Source organism: Gracilinanus agilis, chromosome 2, assembly GCF_016433145.1.
Source record: "Gracilinanus agilis isolate LMUSP501 chromosome 2, AgileGrace, whole genome shotgun sequence".
Lineage (NCBI taxonomy): Eukaryota > Metazoa > Chordata > Mammalia > Didelphimorphia > Didelphidae > Gracilinanus > Gracilinanus agilis.
The window spans coordinates 232,381,588-232,399,302 of NC_058131.1; the positions used below are offsets into that span (position 1 = coordinate 232,381,588).

Consider the following 17,715-nt stretch of genomic DNA (forward strand, 5'->3'; position numbering starts at 1 on the left):
CCTAATAAAATTCTGTGCCCACAGTGGAGGGGTCTTGGGGAATCCTAGCATGCTACTGCATTGTTGGTGGTGCTGTGAACCAGGACAACCATTGTGGAAAGCAAATTGAAATTATGCAAATAAACTGACAAATATGTCCAAATCCTTTGACCCAGAGATTCCACTACTAGGCTTATATCCTAAGGAGGTTATTGATAAGAAAATCCTCATATATACACCAAAATATCAGAGCAGCAATTTTTGTGGTAGCTAAGAACTTGAAGTACATTCCAATTGCCTGAGGAATGGCTAAACAAATTGCAGCATATGAATATGACAGAATATTACTGTGCTGTAAAAAAAAATAACTATGAAGAATATGGAGAAATGTAGAAAGACTTGCATGAATTGATGTGAAGTAAGCAGAGTGAAGAGACAATATACACAATGACTACAATAATGTAAAAAACAAGACAATCAAAAGTGAATGTTGTAAAATTACAAAGAACAAGCATGGTTCTAAAGAAGAGAGATGGAAGGCAACCCCACCCAATTTCCCTGCTGAGGTGGGGTATGGTACATCGGACACATATTTTTAATTTTTTGATATTGATCAGTTTTGCATTTTTAAAATTAGAAAAAGAGGTAGGGAGAAATTGGGTTTACATAAAAAAAGATAAATTTCAAGAGTTCTGGGCCCACCAAGAGGATGCTATTTCTGTACTCTGACCAGCAATACAATAGAAATTAAAGCAATAGTGATGAACCCCCATCTCCATTTTCTAGTTTTGTGCTTTCAGTGCTAAGCTCCTTAGTAAAGTTCTCTTTTGTAGGGCCATGATACTGATTCATTTAAAAGCTTAATAAATCAAGCCATTTTATCTTACATGGCACTATGCATGTTCATGGTTTCACACAGTTCATTTCACGTGAAGATTCAAACAAATGTGTTTTCTGTGATTCCAAAGTCCCTGGACACTTTAGTAGTGGCCAGTAGCCTTTCCAGGTATATAAACAGGAACATTTGACAAATTCATCGTCGCCGTGTCCCATCACCACTGGATTGGTGCCAGACAGTAGGACAGATATCCACAGTACAGAAGGGATTTCCTTCTTTTCCTCACAAGTCTCCATTGTCTACTTCAGCTTGCTTCACGGATATCCCATTGTTTTCTGGCAAAGAAGCTGTTCACCCAGTCATCGTGCTTAAGGCACATCTCTGTGATTCTCAAAAGTACTTACCTCTGATGAAGCCAGTAGGTGAGATGTTTGGGCCCCTTCTACTGGAGCTTTGAAAAGAAGTCTATGAGCCTAGATTGGAAAGTGTTTTGACCAGTAGGGGGATGTTTTATGCGCCTCTCAAGATGGGTCTTCAGTACCGGGGCTCATTTATGCTCTTTATACATGCTGGTTATTTGGTAAAAAAATTAGCCAGCTTACTGTGTAACTATAAACATCTTTAGTCTACTTCACTGTTCACATCTTCAAAGATGATGTCTCCATAGCTCTAAAGTTTAGGACCAAATCACCAAAATCATGCTCGGGGTGGTTTTTAAGGCAGCTGGGGAGAAAGTTGGTGTGTAAGAAGTAGCCTAGGTGACACTGCACCTTATATTCCAAACTTGCCTTTTGTTTCCAGGTGTGGACACTGGAAGATCCCGGCATTAAGGTATCCAGCTTGGGCTCTTCCCGTAGCACCTTGAGGCAAGAAGGCACCCAATGGAGAGCATTGACCTCAGGCCTGGCTCCTTAGGAAAGAGCTGGCCTATGGAGATGCCTTTAGCAGCTCATAGTCTTAAGGGCTCCGGTTAAAGTTCTGGGGCTGCCTGATCAATGCCATAGATCTCCTGGCATGGCAGCTCAGCTACCAAAGCCAGGCTCGGGCCAATGTTGGTGCCCATCCCAATAACCTCCTTGCTCTAGTTCAGTACTACGGAAGATAATTTCAGCTTAGCCATGGCCTTCTTTGCATAACAATGTTGCCAAATTTTGTGCCTTTGTCTAAGATTAGACCACCTTCTGCAAAGCAAACTTGTAAAATATGATGCCACACCATTAGGGCAGAATTTTCAGGATGGCCACCGGTTCCATGTCAAGACGTGAATTCCTAGAGCAAGTTAGAAGGGACATAAAAAGGAAGCAGCTGAGTCCTTGGTTAGATTATGCAGAAAGTAAAGGCTGAAATACACTGGGTAGATTTGTTTATTCCAACCAACCCAAAGATCTTGGGGCGGAGGAGTTCCCAAAACACAACAGCGAGAGATCAAATCTGTGTTTTTTATTCCACTCAGTAGGCATATACAGGACTCAGAAGACATACTGAGAGCCCTCCGTTCCACTGGGATGCTTGAGGAAGAGGTCCCTGGGCCTAAGGTGGGGAGCAGGCACATAATCACTGAACTCTGGTAGAGCCCTAGGCCTGAGGGGTAGATGGGGATAAGAGAAGAAAGGAGCAGCTGAGCCATATGAGACTCACATCCCTGACAACCCGCCTTATTTTTTCTTCTACTCCATTATACTGGGCTAGGAATGGTGATGGTGGACCAGCTGGAGGGCTCTGACGGCATAAGGCGCGTGTAAGAGGAATCTATTTTCAGTGCTACCTTTAGGCCAACCAACAGACCTTGGTGGCCTTGTCCAGGGTGCTAAGATGTGTGTGTGCTTTCTAATGTCCCTGTAGCTCTTGCTCTTGTTATCAGCAGCTTGCTATTATGGCTGAAGTTGTGACTGAGAATAGGCACCGAAGCCCGCTGGCCACTTCGTGCCCTTCCTCATGCTTCCCAGCTTTCCAGGTATGTTTCCTTGGGGCTCAGGAGCCTGGGAACAACAGGTCTGTCGGAGGAGGCAAGGAACTCTCACTGTGAGTTTAGTCTCTTTGTGGATGAACTGTTTTTGTACCTTTAAGGACACAGGACAGTAAAGAAGAAATTCCCAGAAGAGCACAAATTGCCAGATGTTTTCCTGGAGAGCCGAAGAGCTGGGTGACACAGGGTCAGGCATAAGAGTTCTATGGGGCACATATAGGAGATTGAGGGCCTGCAGGAAGTGACAGAATCTAGGCTCATGCCTCTTCAAAGGGTGTACTAGGGCAGAGGCAGCAGGTCACTTTGCAGAGATGGGATAAGGCCAAAACAAGAGGCACCAAGTTAACAAGAGCAAAAAAGACATTCATGCAGACACATACTCCCATGCATATTCCCCTGCCCCTCAACAGTCTTTGTTGGCCTTTCTGAAATGGAAACAAGTGACTGCTCAGGCAGGGCCTACTGCTGGGATATCATGGTCAATGCCCAGTCCACTAGGGCAAAGGTGGTGTCTTCTAGGCAGAGCCAAATCCAATGGGCGAACTCACTCAGCTGTGTCTTTATGCAGTCCCAGGTCACATCACCTCTGTAAGAACATATGGGAGTCAGGTGAAAGGACTATGCACATCTTAGAGGACACTCAGTAATGTAAACCAAAGTACAGTCACATGTACTGTCGGGGTACGAAGTCTGAAGCTGAAGGGTCTCACCTGCAGGCCTCCCGGCAGTACTCCTGGACCTGGGCTAGTGCAGTAAGTAACATGTGCCAGAGGGGGTACACAAAGTCCTGGTAAAAGAGCAGGAACATCTCTCTTAGCTGTAGGAGCAGATGCGACGAGTCTGGGAACTGGACCTGCAGTTAAGTCAGAAAGAGGATGAAATTATTCTCTTGCTATTCTAAAGGATAAGATTGCCTGCCCGAGGGATTCCACTTATCTCAATTCTCTAGCTTACATTCTGGAAGATGCCAGGAAGGTTCTCATAGGCCCAAGACAGACAGGACACACAATGGGTAGAGATATAGGTGACTGTTGTGTTGGTCTGGCTCCAGGCCAGCTGTAAGCTGGGTTCTAGCACTGCCATCAAGTGAGAACCGAAGACAGGTAATGTCTCCTCTAGCCAGCTGTAGGAGGTGGAGAAAAAGCATGAGTTTCTTTTGGCTATTTCTACCATTTTAGATGAAGCCAGCGGGAAGGAAATATAAAGCCCTTCCTTAATGTCTCCCTCTACTCCATGGCTATTTCCTATATGAAGGCCCAGTCCAAGGGCAACTGGGTGGCTCGGTAGATAGCTGAGCCTGGAGCCAGGAGGTCCTGGGTTCAAATCTGTCCTCAGACACTTCCTAGCTGTGTGACTTTGGACAAGTCACTTAATCCCCACTGCATAGCCCTGATAGTTCTTCTGCCTTAGAACTGATACTTGGGCAGAAGGTAAGGGTTAAAAAAAAAAGACCCAATCCGATCTTTACCCTGGATGTGACTCACCTATAACCTTGAAGACCATAGTAGTAGAGCTTGGCACAGGCTTCCTCACCAACAGGCAGGAAGCCGGATGACTGTAACACACGGCCTGATAGGGAAGCTAGGAAGGGAAGCAAGGACTTAGGAGTAGCGACTCAGTTTGCCTGTTTGGCCAGAGGTGATGAGGAACGTGAAAGGGTAGGCAGACACTCTAGTGCTTGGGGCACTGCCTGGAAAAGGAGCAAGTTTAAGCTTGTTCAGGGGTGTGTGCTCAGAGGACTGTCCTGCCTGCAGGATTAGGTGAGCCAGGAGTAAGCTAGAAGACAGTTGTAGACAAGTAAGTAGCAGAGCCTCCATGTGGTAAGGGTCTAAGGCTAGGTAGGAGAAACTAGCTGTTTCCCTTGTCTCTTTTCTCTCCTTTCTTTGGCAATCCCACCCCCCCATTTGGTACCCAGCACCTCTTACTCTGGAAGGAGCTATGGGACCGGAGGTCATGGAACAGGAAGCCAGCTGCAAACACCAGGAACACGAGGAGCAGCTGCGTCCACGGCATTTGACGACCACATGCTTGCTGCAATAGGCCCTTAGGAAGAGGGGGCATGGAGAATGGGAGTCAAGGGAGGGGGGCCTGCTTTCTTAATCTGAGAACAAACTTTTAGCTACACCCTTTCGAAAGGGGCAGGGCTATTGCTTAAGTTGGCAGTGAGAAGGCATAAGAAGTCCTGGGGATTCCCAGGGAAATGGGGCACAGATAGGGATTAGGAAACATACCTGGATCAGGGACTGGGCTGAATGGCAGAGGGGCTGGGTTGGAGGTATTTGGACATCAGGGAAGAAGGAATGGGGTCCTGTGAATGGGCTGGGGATATACTATATATCTGAGTCAGGGTACCTTGCAAATGGTATTGCAGGCTGTGATGTCCTGAGTGTTATTTCCCCCTTTCCTCAGGAGCTCCTCATTTGTAATTTTGAAGGACCGAATTATTTCTTGCAAAGACTTCCTCATCTGGTGGGAAGCAAAAAAGCAAGGGGCTGGGAAAAGAGGATGTTTACCCTCTTTTTAAGCTTCCCCACTGGCTGACAGCTCAACTAGTTTAGCCACACTCTTACAGGAAAGCTATTGACAGTTGCTCAGAGAAGGTACCATCTTAGAACTTCTCCTGAGCTGCCCATCCCCCAAGGCAAGTTGGCTCCATCCAGCCTGGCGCCTCACCTTCTTAGGTGTTTGGTCCCAAGTCTCCAGCATATGTCCCAGCAGCAGGCTGTGGAAAAAGCAGTCACCTCTCAGTCTATTCTCTGCAGACCCCAACCCTGCCTAATTCAGGGATTGCCACTGAGCTTTTCACATTTTCTTGCTCGTCCCCCCTGGCCTCTTTTGCCTTAAAAGCTCTAATTTCAATGCATCTTCCTGAAGTCCATGAGGGAAGGTGTGAGACCTAACTTAACTACCCAGAGGAGAGGACCATCAATGGATTGTGTTTAGGAATCCCCCTACCCTGCCGTCCCCTACTTCTCTGATTCGAAAGGAGCTATTGGGAATCTTGAAGGCTAGGGCCATGTCTGCTCTATGTTTCCCTTAGTCCCCACCATGGAGGATAGGCCTATCTCAGGTCCTGGAGGCAGGGGCCTAGGCCTCTCTTTCTGAGGCAGAACACCCAGGGCCACTTGGCTGGCTTGCTAGTTCCACCCCACCTGGACTGTGACAGGTGCTTGGTGTACAGTTGTCTCCAAACATTGAAACTGAGGCTATCCAGGGCCAGACATTCAGTCAAGCTTCTCAGGAGCTGTGTGGGGGGAGAAGAAAACAACTGTTGGGAGCACAGGACTTGTCTCATGTTGGTCTCACAACCCAATTTTCATGGACAGCAGCGTCCTGGGGCAGGGAGATTACCTCCACAACGTGGAGCCAGGCCTTGTAATGGATGCTACAGATCATCATAGTCAGCAAAGTCATCCTCCTGGGGATGCATCAGAACCCAGGGCTCTCAGGATTGTCTTTACATACCAGGAAGCCCCAAAAGAGCTACAAGGATAGAACTATAGTTCTAGAACCAGCACACAAGCTTGAGTACAAGTCACTGAAGAACAAGAATAAGACAGGGAGAGGGGGAGGTCCCCGGGGGCCACATCTGCCAGAATGGGGGGTGGAGAGGGTTACAACCACTTTGCTGAAGGTATCACACAGACAAAAGGGGAGACCATCAATGAATGAGCTACCAAAGGGATGTTCAGTTGTGGGGAATCCTTAAAAACAAGCTTTCCGGTCTGAGATAGTGGGCCACCTCAAGGGAAGGATAAAAAAACCTTGCTCTTCCTTTCTTACCTCTTTCTTCATTTCAGGGGGACAGTTAGGGGTGGCTCTGGACAAGAAGGAGGGGAAGTAGGTATGCAGGGTCGTTTCTGGCTTTGCACCAAATGCCAGGACTTTCAGTCTGGGATAGAGCTGACAAAGCTGTTCTTGTAGGCTGTGGATAGAGTGGGGTAGAGCTATGCACAGGGCTCTGCTTGGCTATGATATTTTGTGCTCCATTATATTTCTTTAAAGCTAGTATTTTTTTTGGTTTACAAGTCCCTCAAGGGTTTACCATTAGCCTTTGCTAAGATACTGCCAGCCTAAGGGATTCAGGAGGTGGGGTAGGGGATTGAGGGGTCCCAGTCTTATGACTCTCTTGTTTTCTCCCTTTGTCTTGCTGACTCTTTGGCTATTGTTGTACACATACAGTTCACCATACCTGGGTCCCAGGGAGTTGTTGGGCATGTAGGCAAAGTCCAGAAGTGGGAAGAAGTCTTTGGGGCCAATCATGCCAAAGCCCTTGGTGAGGTTTGGATGCATCCTGTAGATGGTGAGAAGAGGCATCCTGTAAACTTCTACCCCAGATTTAACTCCCTGAAAACTTAAGTCCACTGTCCATGAAAAACCATAATCTTTGCCCCAATTCTTGCTCCCACCCCACACTGGTCCTTTCCTTTCTCATCCCTCTATGGGCTGTTCTTATTTTCCCTTAAGAACCTTAACCTTGTGGTCCATTGATTCAGTTGCTCTACGGACATTCCCCAGACTTGCCTTAGTCCCCTCCCTGAACCCCTACAGTCACTCACAGCAGTAGTCGGTCCAAATAAGCAATGGAGTAGGGAGATAGAGACTTGATTCCCAGCACAGGCAACATGATCCCCAGCCACACTATGGGAGAGTGATGGGTGAATGTAGTGTGGTATAATAATGAGAGCTAGCATTTTTATAGCACTTTAACATTTGCAAAGTGCTTTATACTCTATCTCATTTGATCCTCACAATAACCCTGTGAGGTAAGTACTAATACACTATGCACATTCTACAGGTGAGAAAACCAAGGCTGAGCAGTAGTTCAGTAACTTGCCCAGTACCACTCAGCTAGTCTGAGGCAGGATGTGCAATCAGATTTTCCTAACTCCAAGTTTAGTATGCTATCTATTATGCTACCTAACTAAAGAACAATCATTAGAGATTGATTCCAGTTCTGCCATTAACTAGCAGAGATACCTTGGGTAAATCACTTAGCTTCATGGGGCTATTTCCTCACTCGTAAAATAAAGGGATTCATAAGATAATTTCCACCAGCCCTTCCCATTCCTCTGACACTTTTGATTCTGTGGCGTTGTAATTAACATCAATGGCTGGACAAAGGCATGTTCATCGCATCTGCAGATGACACAAACCTGGGAAGGAGAGCTAAGAAGGTCTTTGGATAAATGGATGGAATTCTTTATGTAGGGAAATACTCATTTCCATTAAGAGTTCTGGATATACCTGGGAAGCACAGGACACCATACTGTGAAGGGGAGATGAGATGCTCTCAAGTCTCGTTACCTTTCAGTCCCTCTGTTAGGTTGACAAAGCCTGCTTGTCCCAGTGCCCACATGATGGTCAAACACTTTGCTGGTCGATTCTGATGGGATCTCAGTAGCTCAAGATACTGGGGAGACCAGTGGAAGAGGAAGGTTATCAATAAGGATTGGAAGTCATGAGACCTAGGTATCTAAGTGATAGGTGAAATATATAGAGTGCCTGGCACAGGTGAGAGAAGCGACAGAGTAGGAACAGGCTGAGATAGAACAAAATGAATGAGATAAACAAGGGAGGGAAATGGGGAATCAAATCCTGAGCCTTGCAGGGCTTCCAAATGGTACAGTATTAAATAGCTTGATCTAGACTCTAGATTCTAGAGTCATATTAGCTACTTCTTGTTACCACCCCACCCCCTCCTTGCCTCAAAGGCAGGAACAAATGACATCGTTCCCCTTCCCTACCCCATTTCCCTTCTCAAAACTGTCACTTCATGGCCCACCACTTCTAGCTCACCTTGCCTAAGTTCATGGTAGCAATCTTGGGCTTATCTTGCAGAACTGCTTGAATACAGATTCGGTACCCGTGGAGTGATTCACCTACAAAAGTATGAAACCCCATACCAGTGAAAATTAGATTTTCCCAGTGAAAATCTTTCTATTTTGTTGCTAATCTAAGAGTCTACTCTATCATTTCTTGACAGATTTTACCCACCTACCCACTTCTATCCAAAATAATTTCTGGAATCTACAAATTTCTTGGCCTAGAAAAGAACCATCCCTGAAGTTTCTAGGCATTCCTAGAAGGAGGAAAAAAAGTATATATACTCATAACCTTCCAGAACAGGGTATAGTAAACCAATGATTAGAGCCCTTCTTTTTTTTTTTTTTTTAAACCCTTAACTTCTGTGTATTGGCTTATCGGTGGAAGAGTGGTAAGGGTGGGCAATGAGGGTCAAGTGACTTGCCCAGGGTCACACAGCTGAGAAGTGTCTGAGGCCTGATTTGAACCTAGGACTTCCCGTCTCTAGGCCTGACTCTCAATCCACTGAGCTACCCAGCTGCCCTCTTAAAGCCCCTTCTTACCTGGAGTCTTGTCCAATTCCTGCAGCATAGTGTAGAGACAATGATCAAAGAAGAGTTCCAGGACACTAGATGCTTTCCCCAATAGTCCTCGAATGACTCCACGAAGGTCTCGGCCCACCAGGCTGTAGGGGTAATCTGGAACCAGCCAGAACCTCTGTAATCAGTTCTAGGCCTAGGGGTTCATGGCAATTATAAGGCCCTTACTCTGCTCCCTGGTCACAAGGAAGGGAAGCAGAATCGCCTATCATGCACTTAGGGCCTTCCTGAGCCCCAAACACCATAAACTGTCATAGCTATGATAGAAAATAGTTCAGAGGACTCATAAAACTGGTAATCAGGGTTTAGCACCCATTTTGACTCTGCTTTTCAGAATTCTCTGAGTTCACTATATACTTAGTGGGACAGAATAACAGACTAACCGTGTGTATGCTGGCTTAATGTAGGTTCACTCTGAGGTGCTTGTAGCTTGTAGTTGAGATATCCAGCTAGGTCCTTCACCCAAACCGAGGGGTTCCCAGAGAACATGCTCTGGCTCTTCTCCATTTCTTTTTGCAGAGCTACCACATCTAGCTGCCAGGGACCAAGAACCCCAGGGTTAGTCAATTGTGAAAATGTAGACAGGAAAAGGTAAGCTATGATGAGGTAAGGAGTCTATAGAGAATAAGGGCCTCACCAATATTAAAAATACCATTGATGTGGAACACTATCATCTTTTGCTAATTCATAACTCAGTGGGGGTGAAATGGGATAACTATGAATTAATTACACAAGAAGCATTTATTAAACACCTATTACATATGCCATGTTCTGTGCTAGGAGATGGGGGAATAGAAAAATGCCTAAAGGAAGAAGCAGTATATTCAAGATGAGTATAGGGAGAATAAATACAAATAGATAGAAAGTAGTTAAATACAAGGGTAGTTTGGGAAGGATGATGCTAACAGCTGAGGGAATCATGAAAAGGCTTTATGTAAAAGGTTTTTTTGTTCATGGTGGGCAGTCAATATAATCAAAATGACAACCCTACCTAATCTACTTATTCAATGATGTCCCAATTAAATTACCAAAAAAATTTTTTTTATTGATCTCAAAAAAATAATAAAATTCATAATTCATTTGGAAAGACAAAAGGTCAAGAATTAAAAAAAAAGTTTAAACCAAGGAGGTCTATATAGTACCAGATTTTAAACTGTAGTATAAAGCAGTAATTATCAAAACTATCTGGTACTAGCTAAGAAATATACAGAAGAGATATACGACAGTAATAAAAGATGATGGTTTTTGACAAAAGTGAAGCTCTAAGCTTTTGGATAGGAAAACTCACTATTTGGTAAAAATTATTGGGAAAACTGGAAAGCAGCCTGACAGAAACTACATGTAGACGAATATCTTATATCATTTACCAAGATAAGATCAAAATGGGCACATGATCTAGGCATAAAGGGAGGTATCATAAACAAATTAGAATGGGATTATCTATCAGATCTATGGATAGAAGAATAATTTATTGATGAAGAAGAAATATAGAGCTTTGTGAGATATAAAACTAATATAGCCACGATTAGAAGGAAAGCAGAAAATTGGAATTTTTTATAGACAGTTTCTTAGATAGAGGTCTCCTGGGCAATTGGAAGAATGTTTAAATAGGAAGAGGATTGAGGTGGTTTTTTTTTGGGGGGGGGTAGTGTGGAGGGGTAGGGAAGGAAGGCAATGAGGCAATGAGTTCTGTTTTAGACATGCTGAGTTGGAGATGTCTCCAGAATATTCACTTTTAAATGTCTAGGAGGTAATTGGTGATGTGGAATTCAAGTTCAAGAAGGTGAGAGGAGATGAATATATACATCTGAGTCAAATGCACGCTTGAGTTATGAGGTCAATGAGATAGAGTACTCAGACAGAAGAAGGTCCATGATAGAACTGTGGATTACACCCATAGTTAGGGGTGTGATATGGCCGAGGATCTGGCAAAGGAGCCTGAGGAGTGGTTAGACAGGTAGAAGGAGAATCAGGAGGTAGCAGTGTTACCAAAACCCAGAGGGGAAAAAGTATCACAGAGAATAGGGTGGGGTGGTTAACAGTGTCAAATGCAGAAGATCCAGAAGGATGAGGGCTGAGAAGAGACAATCACATTTGGCAATTGAGAAATCACTGATAACTTCAGAGAGGGCAGTTTCAGTTGAGTGATGAGGCTGGAAGTTAGATTGCAAAGGGTGGAGGACCGAGTGAGAGAAGTGGAAATATTTTTTTCTATGAGTTTGGTTAAGAAAGGGTAGAGATATATAGGACAATAAGTAAGATGGTAGGGTTTAGTGAAATTTTATAAAAGTGTGGAGAGCTGGGAATATTCTAAGGTAGTACTTAGAAAGAAATTAGTAGAGAAAGAGAAGGTTACAGAGAGAGGGGAAGAATGCCTGAAACTGCAATATTTTGAGAAGAAAAGAGGGGATCAGTATCAAAGGCCCACTTAGCAGGGTTGGGCTGTAGCAAGGAGGACTGCCTCCTGGTCAGAAACTGGTAGAAAGAAGAGTACAAACTTAAAGGACCTAGAAAAGTGATTCTTAGAAAAAAAACATTTATTTTTTAACTTTTTCCATTCAAAAAAGCCATGCTACTTTTCATGTCCTTTATAGTTTATTTTCATGTTTCTACCCTAGTGGCATGAAACCTAATACTTTTCAGGATATCAGGTTCTCTAGTCCCTGTTTCTTATTCCATTCTTCACTTGGTTTCTGGGCTCTTTTTTTTTTTAAAATTTTTATCCACTAGGCTATCTAGCCTCTTCCTATGAACCCAGAGTGTGGTCCTCTTAGGATTATACCTCTATTTCTGATAGTACTTGAGTACTTTGAGTCCACTCTGAGTTGTCTCTCCTTATCTCTCCTCTATCCACAACACTCCTTCCCATCACATAACTGGCTTCCTCCCTCCAGGACCCATTTATTTCTTGGTTCTCCCTCAAAGTGACCCTTCCACTTCCACAACCCAGGCTCCCTGAAAAGTGTCCCACTCACAGCCTTTAGTGCCTCCTCCAGGCTTCGAAAGCGGCCCTGCTTGGAGCTCTGGTCAGCAAGAGCTGACGCTGCCTTCTTGTTTTTTTTGGCCGTTTTCTTCTGCTCCGTGGGAGCTGGTGGGGGAACTTGCTCCTTGTTGTGCTTTTTCATGGCCTTCTGGAAGCCTAGCTCAAAAAGGGTGCCTGAGGGCTGGATGGCAGCTGGGGGATTAGGGGAGGGATTGGCATAAGCAGAGAGAAGGGGAGAAGTAGAAGTGAGTCCAGAAAACCCAGGGCAACCTCACAGGCAGGGCTGGTGGGCCACGGTCCTCCCTTGGCCAAAAAACCCATCCAGCTGACCCCGCCGGGTGGAGAGAGTCCTTCCTCCCTGAAGCCCCAGCCTTCCAATGGGGGCCGGGAGGTAGTGGGGATGGGTGGGAGGGAGGGGAGCCAGGTTCCTTCCCAAACAGCTGTCTCTCCTTCCCACCCAGTTGTTGGGCCACAGGCTCCGGGGAGGAGGGATGAGTTACTCCCATTTGTATTCATGTATGTGAGTTTATGTGTGTATGCATGCATATGTGTGTGTGTAGGTAAGGGATCTCACACTATCGAGACCCGGCCGTTCTCTCTACCAATGCAATCCCGCAAACATTTAATTCAGTGCCTCCCTCCCATATGCCGGACACAGTGCTAGGCTCTGGGGTTTTAAGGACAAAAATGTAACAGTTTCTGCCCTCCAGGAGTTTACATTCTCCATCCCCGGGTGTCCAGCGTCCCAGGCCTGGAGTGTTGGCTACAACGCTCCTCGCGGTGGGGCTGCGGGACGGATCAGTCTAGGACCCTGAATGCCGCGGCCAGGCCCAAGGGCCCGGGATCGGTACTCACGGACCAACTCGATGCTCCGCGCCCGATTCGCTTCCCCGAGTGCTCGGCGGCTCCCGCCGCCTCCTCCTCCGCCGCCACCGCCCCCAGGCCGCCGGCCCTTCCTCACCACCTCCCAGCGACCGCCGCCCGCTGCCGTGGCCGCCATCGTCTCGTTTCTCCCTCCGCCACTCCCAAGACAAACCCACCAACAGACTGACTGACAAGCAAGCACTTCCCCACCGAACCCGGCCCAGGCCCCCAACTTTACGTCCGCATCTGCGCGAAGCGCGCGCTGCCACGTCGCCCCCAAGCGATAACCGCCCGCGCTGCATGCTGGGGCTTGTAGTCTTGGCATCGACCCCAGTAGGGGCGTGGCATCGGCCTAAAAAGAGGGCAGCTGTGACCTCCGCCTGCCAACGAACCAGCTTGGGGGGCAGCTGCCAAACTCGGGGACTGAATCTCATCGTGTCTTCAGGTCAGGAAGATGTCACCCTCCCCAGCCTCCCCCCCCTCCCCCAGCCTCAGCAGAAGCGAAGCGGGGAGCTGGATCCTGTGTTTGTGTAAAGCTTTGTAAAAGGCTGCCTGCCACGTGCATTCTCTCTCTTGATTGATGCCCATTACAGCAGAGGGTGAAATTGTCAGACTCTGGTCCCCATTTGCCCAATGGGGCTCGGAGAACTCACATGACCGACTCAAGGGCACACAGCTGTACTCCACCTCTCTCAGGTGGGCAAGTGGAGTACAGATAGCACAGGGTAGGATTTAGGGCTGGAAGGGACATTAGAGACCACCTATTCATGTAGTTAAGAAATGGAAGGACAGAGACAGAGCTTAAAGGCCTTCAGATTTCTTTCCATGGCACCATTATTTTGGAGGTCATCTGGTTCAACCTCCTCATTTTACAGATAAGAGAAATGAGACCCAGGGAATTTAACTGCCATGCCTCAGGTCACCCAGATAAGGGTCAGACTAGAGATTTCAAAGCCAGATCCTGCCTCCAGATCCTAACTCTTTCCACTACACTAAACTTCTCTCCAGCTAATCCCTTTCTTTTCCTGAGAAGGAAAATGACCTGTTGAAGGTTATACAGGCAGTAGGAAGCAGCAAAGTCTGGATTTGAACCCATATCTTACAAATTACATGCTCTTAACACTACCTCAAATTGCCCAGTTCTAACCTTTTCCTTCGGTTGCTTAAACTTCCTTCTCTGCAGCATGGAATGCTTGTCCAGTATGATCCTTGTGACTGGAAGCAGCTCTTTCAGCAGTGCATGGATGTTCCAAGAACAAGCCTGCTTCTTAAGAAGGTGGGTAATATAGGACCCAGGTGGTGTTCTCACTCAGGGGTCGGTGCCCAAAAGAATGGACCATTCCTTTATTGTTGTTTAGTCACATCCAATTCTTTGTGACCCCATTTGGGGTTTTCTTGGCAAAGATATTGAAGTGGTGGTTTGCCATTTCCTTCTCCACCTCTTTTAACAGATGAGGAAACTGAGGTAGAGTGAAATGACTTGCGCAGAGTCACACAACTAGTATGTTTTGAATTCAGGTCTTCCTGACCCCAGGACTAGGGCTGAATCTACTGTGCCACTTAGCTGCCCTATATTCCTAAAGGTAGGTAGTATATTTGAGGGTTGGAGTTGTACCACTTGAGGGTCTTGTTGAGCTAACCAGGTCTAGGGGAACATGGAATCAGATGATTTGTGTGTGTTTTTTTTTTTACTGTATTCTCTTTATTCTGCAGATTTTAATTTCAGAACAAAAATGGCCCACAATATACGGCATCCTACTCACCAGATTAAGGGAACAGGGACAGGGACTCTGTAAGCCCTGCTCTAATACACCGGAAAACGAGGAAAAAAACCCCACCACTAGCTATCAGCAGATGGAACCAGGCAGGACGGGGCCTCTTCTTACTGCAGTGGGAAACACGGGAAAACTGTACAGAGGTGGGGTCTGATGCATAGGTTGTCTAATATACCTTCTCTATGTCAGCTGCATCTTCCTCCCATTCAAGTAGGGGGATATCAGGAATAGCAGCCCTGAGGGGTTCCACTGTCATCTCATCCTCTTTAGTGCTAAGAGTTAGCTTAATCATGTAGTAAATTCAATTTAAGTGAGTCTGGGGCATCACATGTTAGAAGTATGACCTTGGCCTTCATCTCTCTGAACCTATTTATTTCCTCATCTCTAAAATGGGGTCAAGCAGTGCTTGTGTTGGTTACCTTAAAGGGCCCTGTGGAAAGGATTTTATAAATTCCAAAGCACTAGAGAATGGGAGACACATTTGCACACTATAGAAGCATTGTAGCACAGTAAGAAGGACCATGAATTCTGGAGCCAGAAGATTTTGAGTTCAAATTTAACTCTGCAACTCACTTAACCTCCCTATACTTCAGGTTCCTCATCTATAAAATTAAGAGGTTGTACTAAATGGTCTTCCTCTGAAGATAGTTCCCTTTCTAGATCCATATATCCATATACCTCTAGTCTTGTCCCACCGTTAGTTGTTCTCTTTGAATAGAGAAGAAAGGCATGGGGTGTGTCAGTGGCAGAGGAGAAAGCATGTAGGCAGCAAGTTCATTGAGTAGGCCCTGTGATGGAGCATCCAGAAAAACTGTTGTGACCTTTGGCTGCACCAAAGAGAGTCGTAGCTTCACTTCTTTAAGCTTTGCTTGGCCAAGAATCTTCCTCTATTTTTTAGAGTTCTGAAGGTTATCTCCTTTTTTTTTTTTTGGTAATTTGTTTGGGATGTTGCCTTTTACATCAGTTTCATGTTTTTATCAATGACTTGATTATAAAAAGAGAGAGATCAGAAGTTCATCAGTTTTGCAGATGTCACTATGCTGGGAGAAATAACCAAGGTACTGGATGTCAGGATCCAAAAACATTTTGACAATCTAGCATTGGACTGAATCTAATATGATAAAATCTAATCAAGAGGAACGTGAAAGTTCATACCTGAGTATAAATATTCATCTTTAGTCCAAACCATGGGAAGCACAGTTAGACTGCAGTGTGTCTGATAGAAGATCCAGGGGTTTTGGTGTGCTGGTGCCAGCTCAGTATGAGTCAGCAATATGATGTGGCTGCTAAAAAAATCTGTGTGCTCTTGGGCCGCCTCAGGAGAGGCCTAGCTTTCAGGTAGGAGTGGTGGTCTGTCTCTCTGTCCTCTTGCCTGCTCAGACCACAATCTTGATTAACATGTCTAGTTCTGGGGACCATAGTAAAAGGAGGGCACATTGATAATTGAGAGTGTATCCAGAGGAAGGTGACTGGAGAGTGACTGAGTCCCTATCACATGAAGACAAGTTAAAGGAAATGGGGGTGTTTAAGCTTGTGAAGAGAAGACTTGGGAGAGTATATGATAGCTTTTTGTTGTATCAGAAGGGCTATTCTATGGAAGAGCCTACCCAGCATGAGCATTTTACTATCTACCCTGCATATATTAAAGGACTGAACTTGTACCCAAACAAGAATCCCTTAACACACTACCATGTTGTCATGAATTCTTTGCTTGAGCCCTCTAAGGGCTCAGCCAGGGGCCACCCATCTAGTTTTGGATACTTCTAATTTTATGAGGATATTTCTTTTATTGGGCCCAAAAATGAACTCTCTCTGCAACTTCTGGCCTTTTTTCTTAGTTCTTCTCTTGGGAACCAGGCAGAAGTCCAATTGTACATACATCTTCAGATTCTTGAAGGCTGTTAATTTTTTTTTTAAATTTAAATTTTAATTTTTAAACCCTTGTACTTCGGTGTATTGTCTCATAGGTGGAAGATTGGTAAGGGTGGGCAATGGGGGTGTCTTGCCCAGGGTCACACAGCTGGGAAGTGGCTGAGGCCGGGTTTGAACCTAGGACCTCCTGTCTCTAGGCCTGACTCTCACTCCACTGAGCTACCCAGCTGCCCAAGGCTGTTAATTCTTATTGCCTCTAAGTTTTGCTCCTTCACAAGAAACATCTTAATTTCCTCCAGCAGACTCTCATATGGCATAATCTCAAGGTCCTTCCCAAATCTGGTTGCCTTCCTCTGGAAGCCTTTCAACCTATCAATGTTCTTCCTAAAATGTGGCTCCTAGGAAAGACAACAGGAGTATTGATGTCTGACTAGGGCAGAATATATCAAGACTATCACCTCTCTAGTCCGGGATGTTGTGCTTTTCTTAATTCAGTTCAAGATTATATTAGCTTTCTTGCTTACTGTTTCCCTCTTGACTCACTGAAATTGTAGTTCCCTAATATCACCAAATCATTTTCAGGAGAACTACTATTTAGCCAAGCCTCTCCATCTTATATTGTGAAGTTAACAGTTTTTATAACTTTTAACAGTTTTATAACTTTTGCTTTTTGTCACCTTCATTTCCTCTCTCTCTCCCATCCCCTATCCAGCAACTCATCCCATTAAATAAAAAGAAAAAAATCAGTTTAACACAGCTAACCCATCAACAAAGACTGACAAGTATTTTATACTCATAGACCCCCACTTTTACAAAGAAGGACAATAGGATCATCTACTCAGTTTTGGAAGCAACCCTAGCAGACATCTCATCTAATCTATTTTATAGATGAAGAAATCCTGAGGCCCAGAGAATTTAAGTGACTTGCCCAAGGTTAAACTTGTGGTAAATGGCAAGAGCTGGGATTTGAACTCAGGTCCTTTGATGTCAAATCCAGCATTCTAGAGGAAGGTGCATTTTTTTTTTTGCCATTT

General features: G+C 45.3%; 1 protein-coding gene across 3 annotated transcripts; it reads right to left on the reverse strand.

Annotated features, from left to right (window-relative positions):
- Positions 1-2,163: 2,163 nt before the first annotated feature.
- Positions 2,164-13,246, reverse strand: TMEM214 (transmembrane protein 214). 3 transcript variants are annotated; one of them, XM_044663745.1, is made up of 17 exons: positions 13,026-13,246; positions 12,163-12,362; positions 9,571-9,721; positions 9,152-9,286; positions 8,583-8,665; positions 8,091-8,196; positions 7,343-7,424; positions 6,976-7,077; positions 6,567-6,708; positions 5,936-6,027; positions 5,457-5,505; positions 5,136-5,249; positions 4,709-4,826; positions 4,268-4,364; positions 3,740-3,906; positions 3,494-3,644; positions 2,164-3,369 (listed from the first exon to the last, which is right to left on the reverse strand). In XM_044663745.1, the coding sequence occupies exons 1-17, from the start codon at positions 13,168-13,170 to the stop codon at positions 3,243-3,245; spliced, it is 2,061 nt and encodes a 686-aa protein (XP_044519680.1). In that variant the 5' UTR covers positions 13,171-13,246; the 3' UTR covers positions 2,164-3,242. The 3 variants fall into 3 exon arrangements, with proteins under 3 accessions (XP_044519680.1, XP_044519679.1, XP_044519681.1); XM_044663744.1 differs by having other exon boundaries at positions 3,494-3,636; positions 3,738-3,906; XM_044663746.1 differs by lacking the exon at positions 9,152-9,286.
- Positions 13,247-17,715: the final 4,469 nt, after the last annotated feature.

Bases quoted from the DNA above. Each gene is read 5' to 3' on its own strand.
- TMEM214 (XM_044663745.1), bottom strand. From the start codon at position 13,170: ATGGCGGCCACGGCAGCGGGCGGCGGTCGCTGGGAGGTGGTGAGGAAG. The intron at 6,028-6,566 runs GTAAGAAAGGAA...CCCCCCACACAG, and splicing joins CCCCTGAAATGAAGAAAGAG to CTCCTGAGAAGCTTGACTGA. The intron at 4,827-5,135 runs GTACCCTGACTC...CCTCTTCCTAAG, and splicing joins CCTGCAATACCATTTGCAAG to GGCCTATTGCAGCAAGCATG.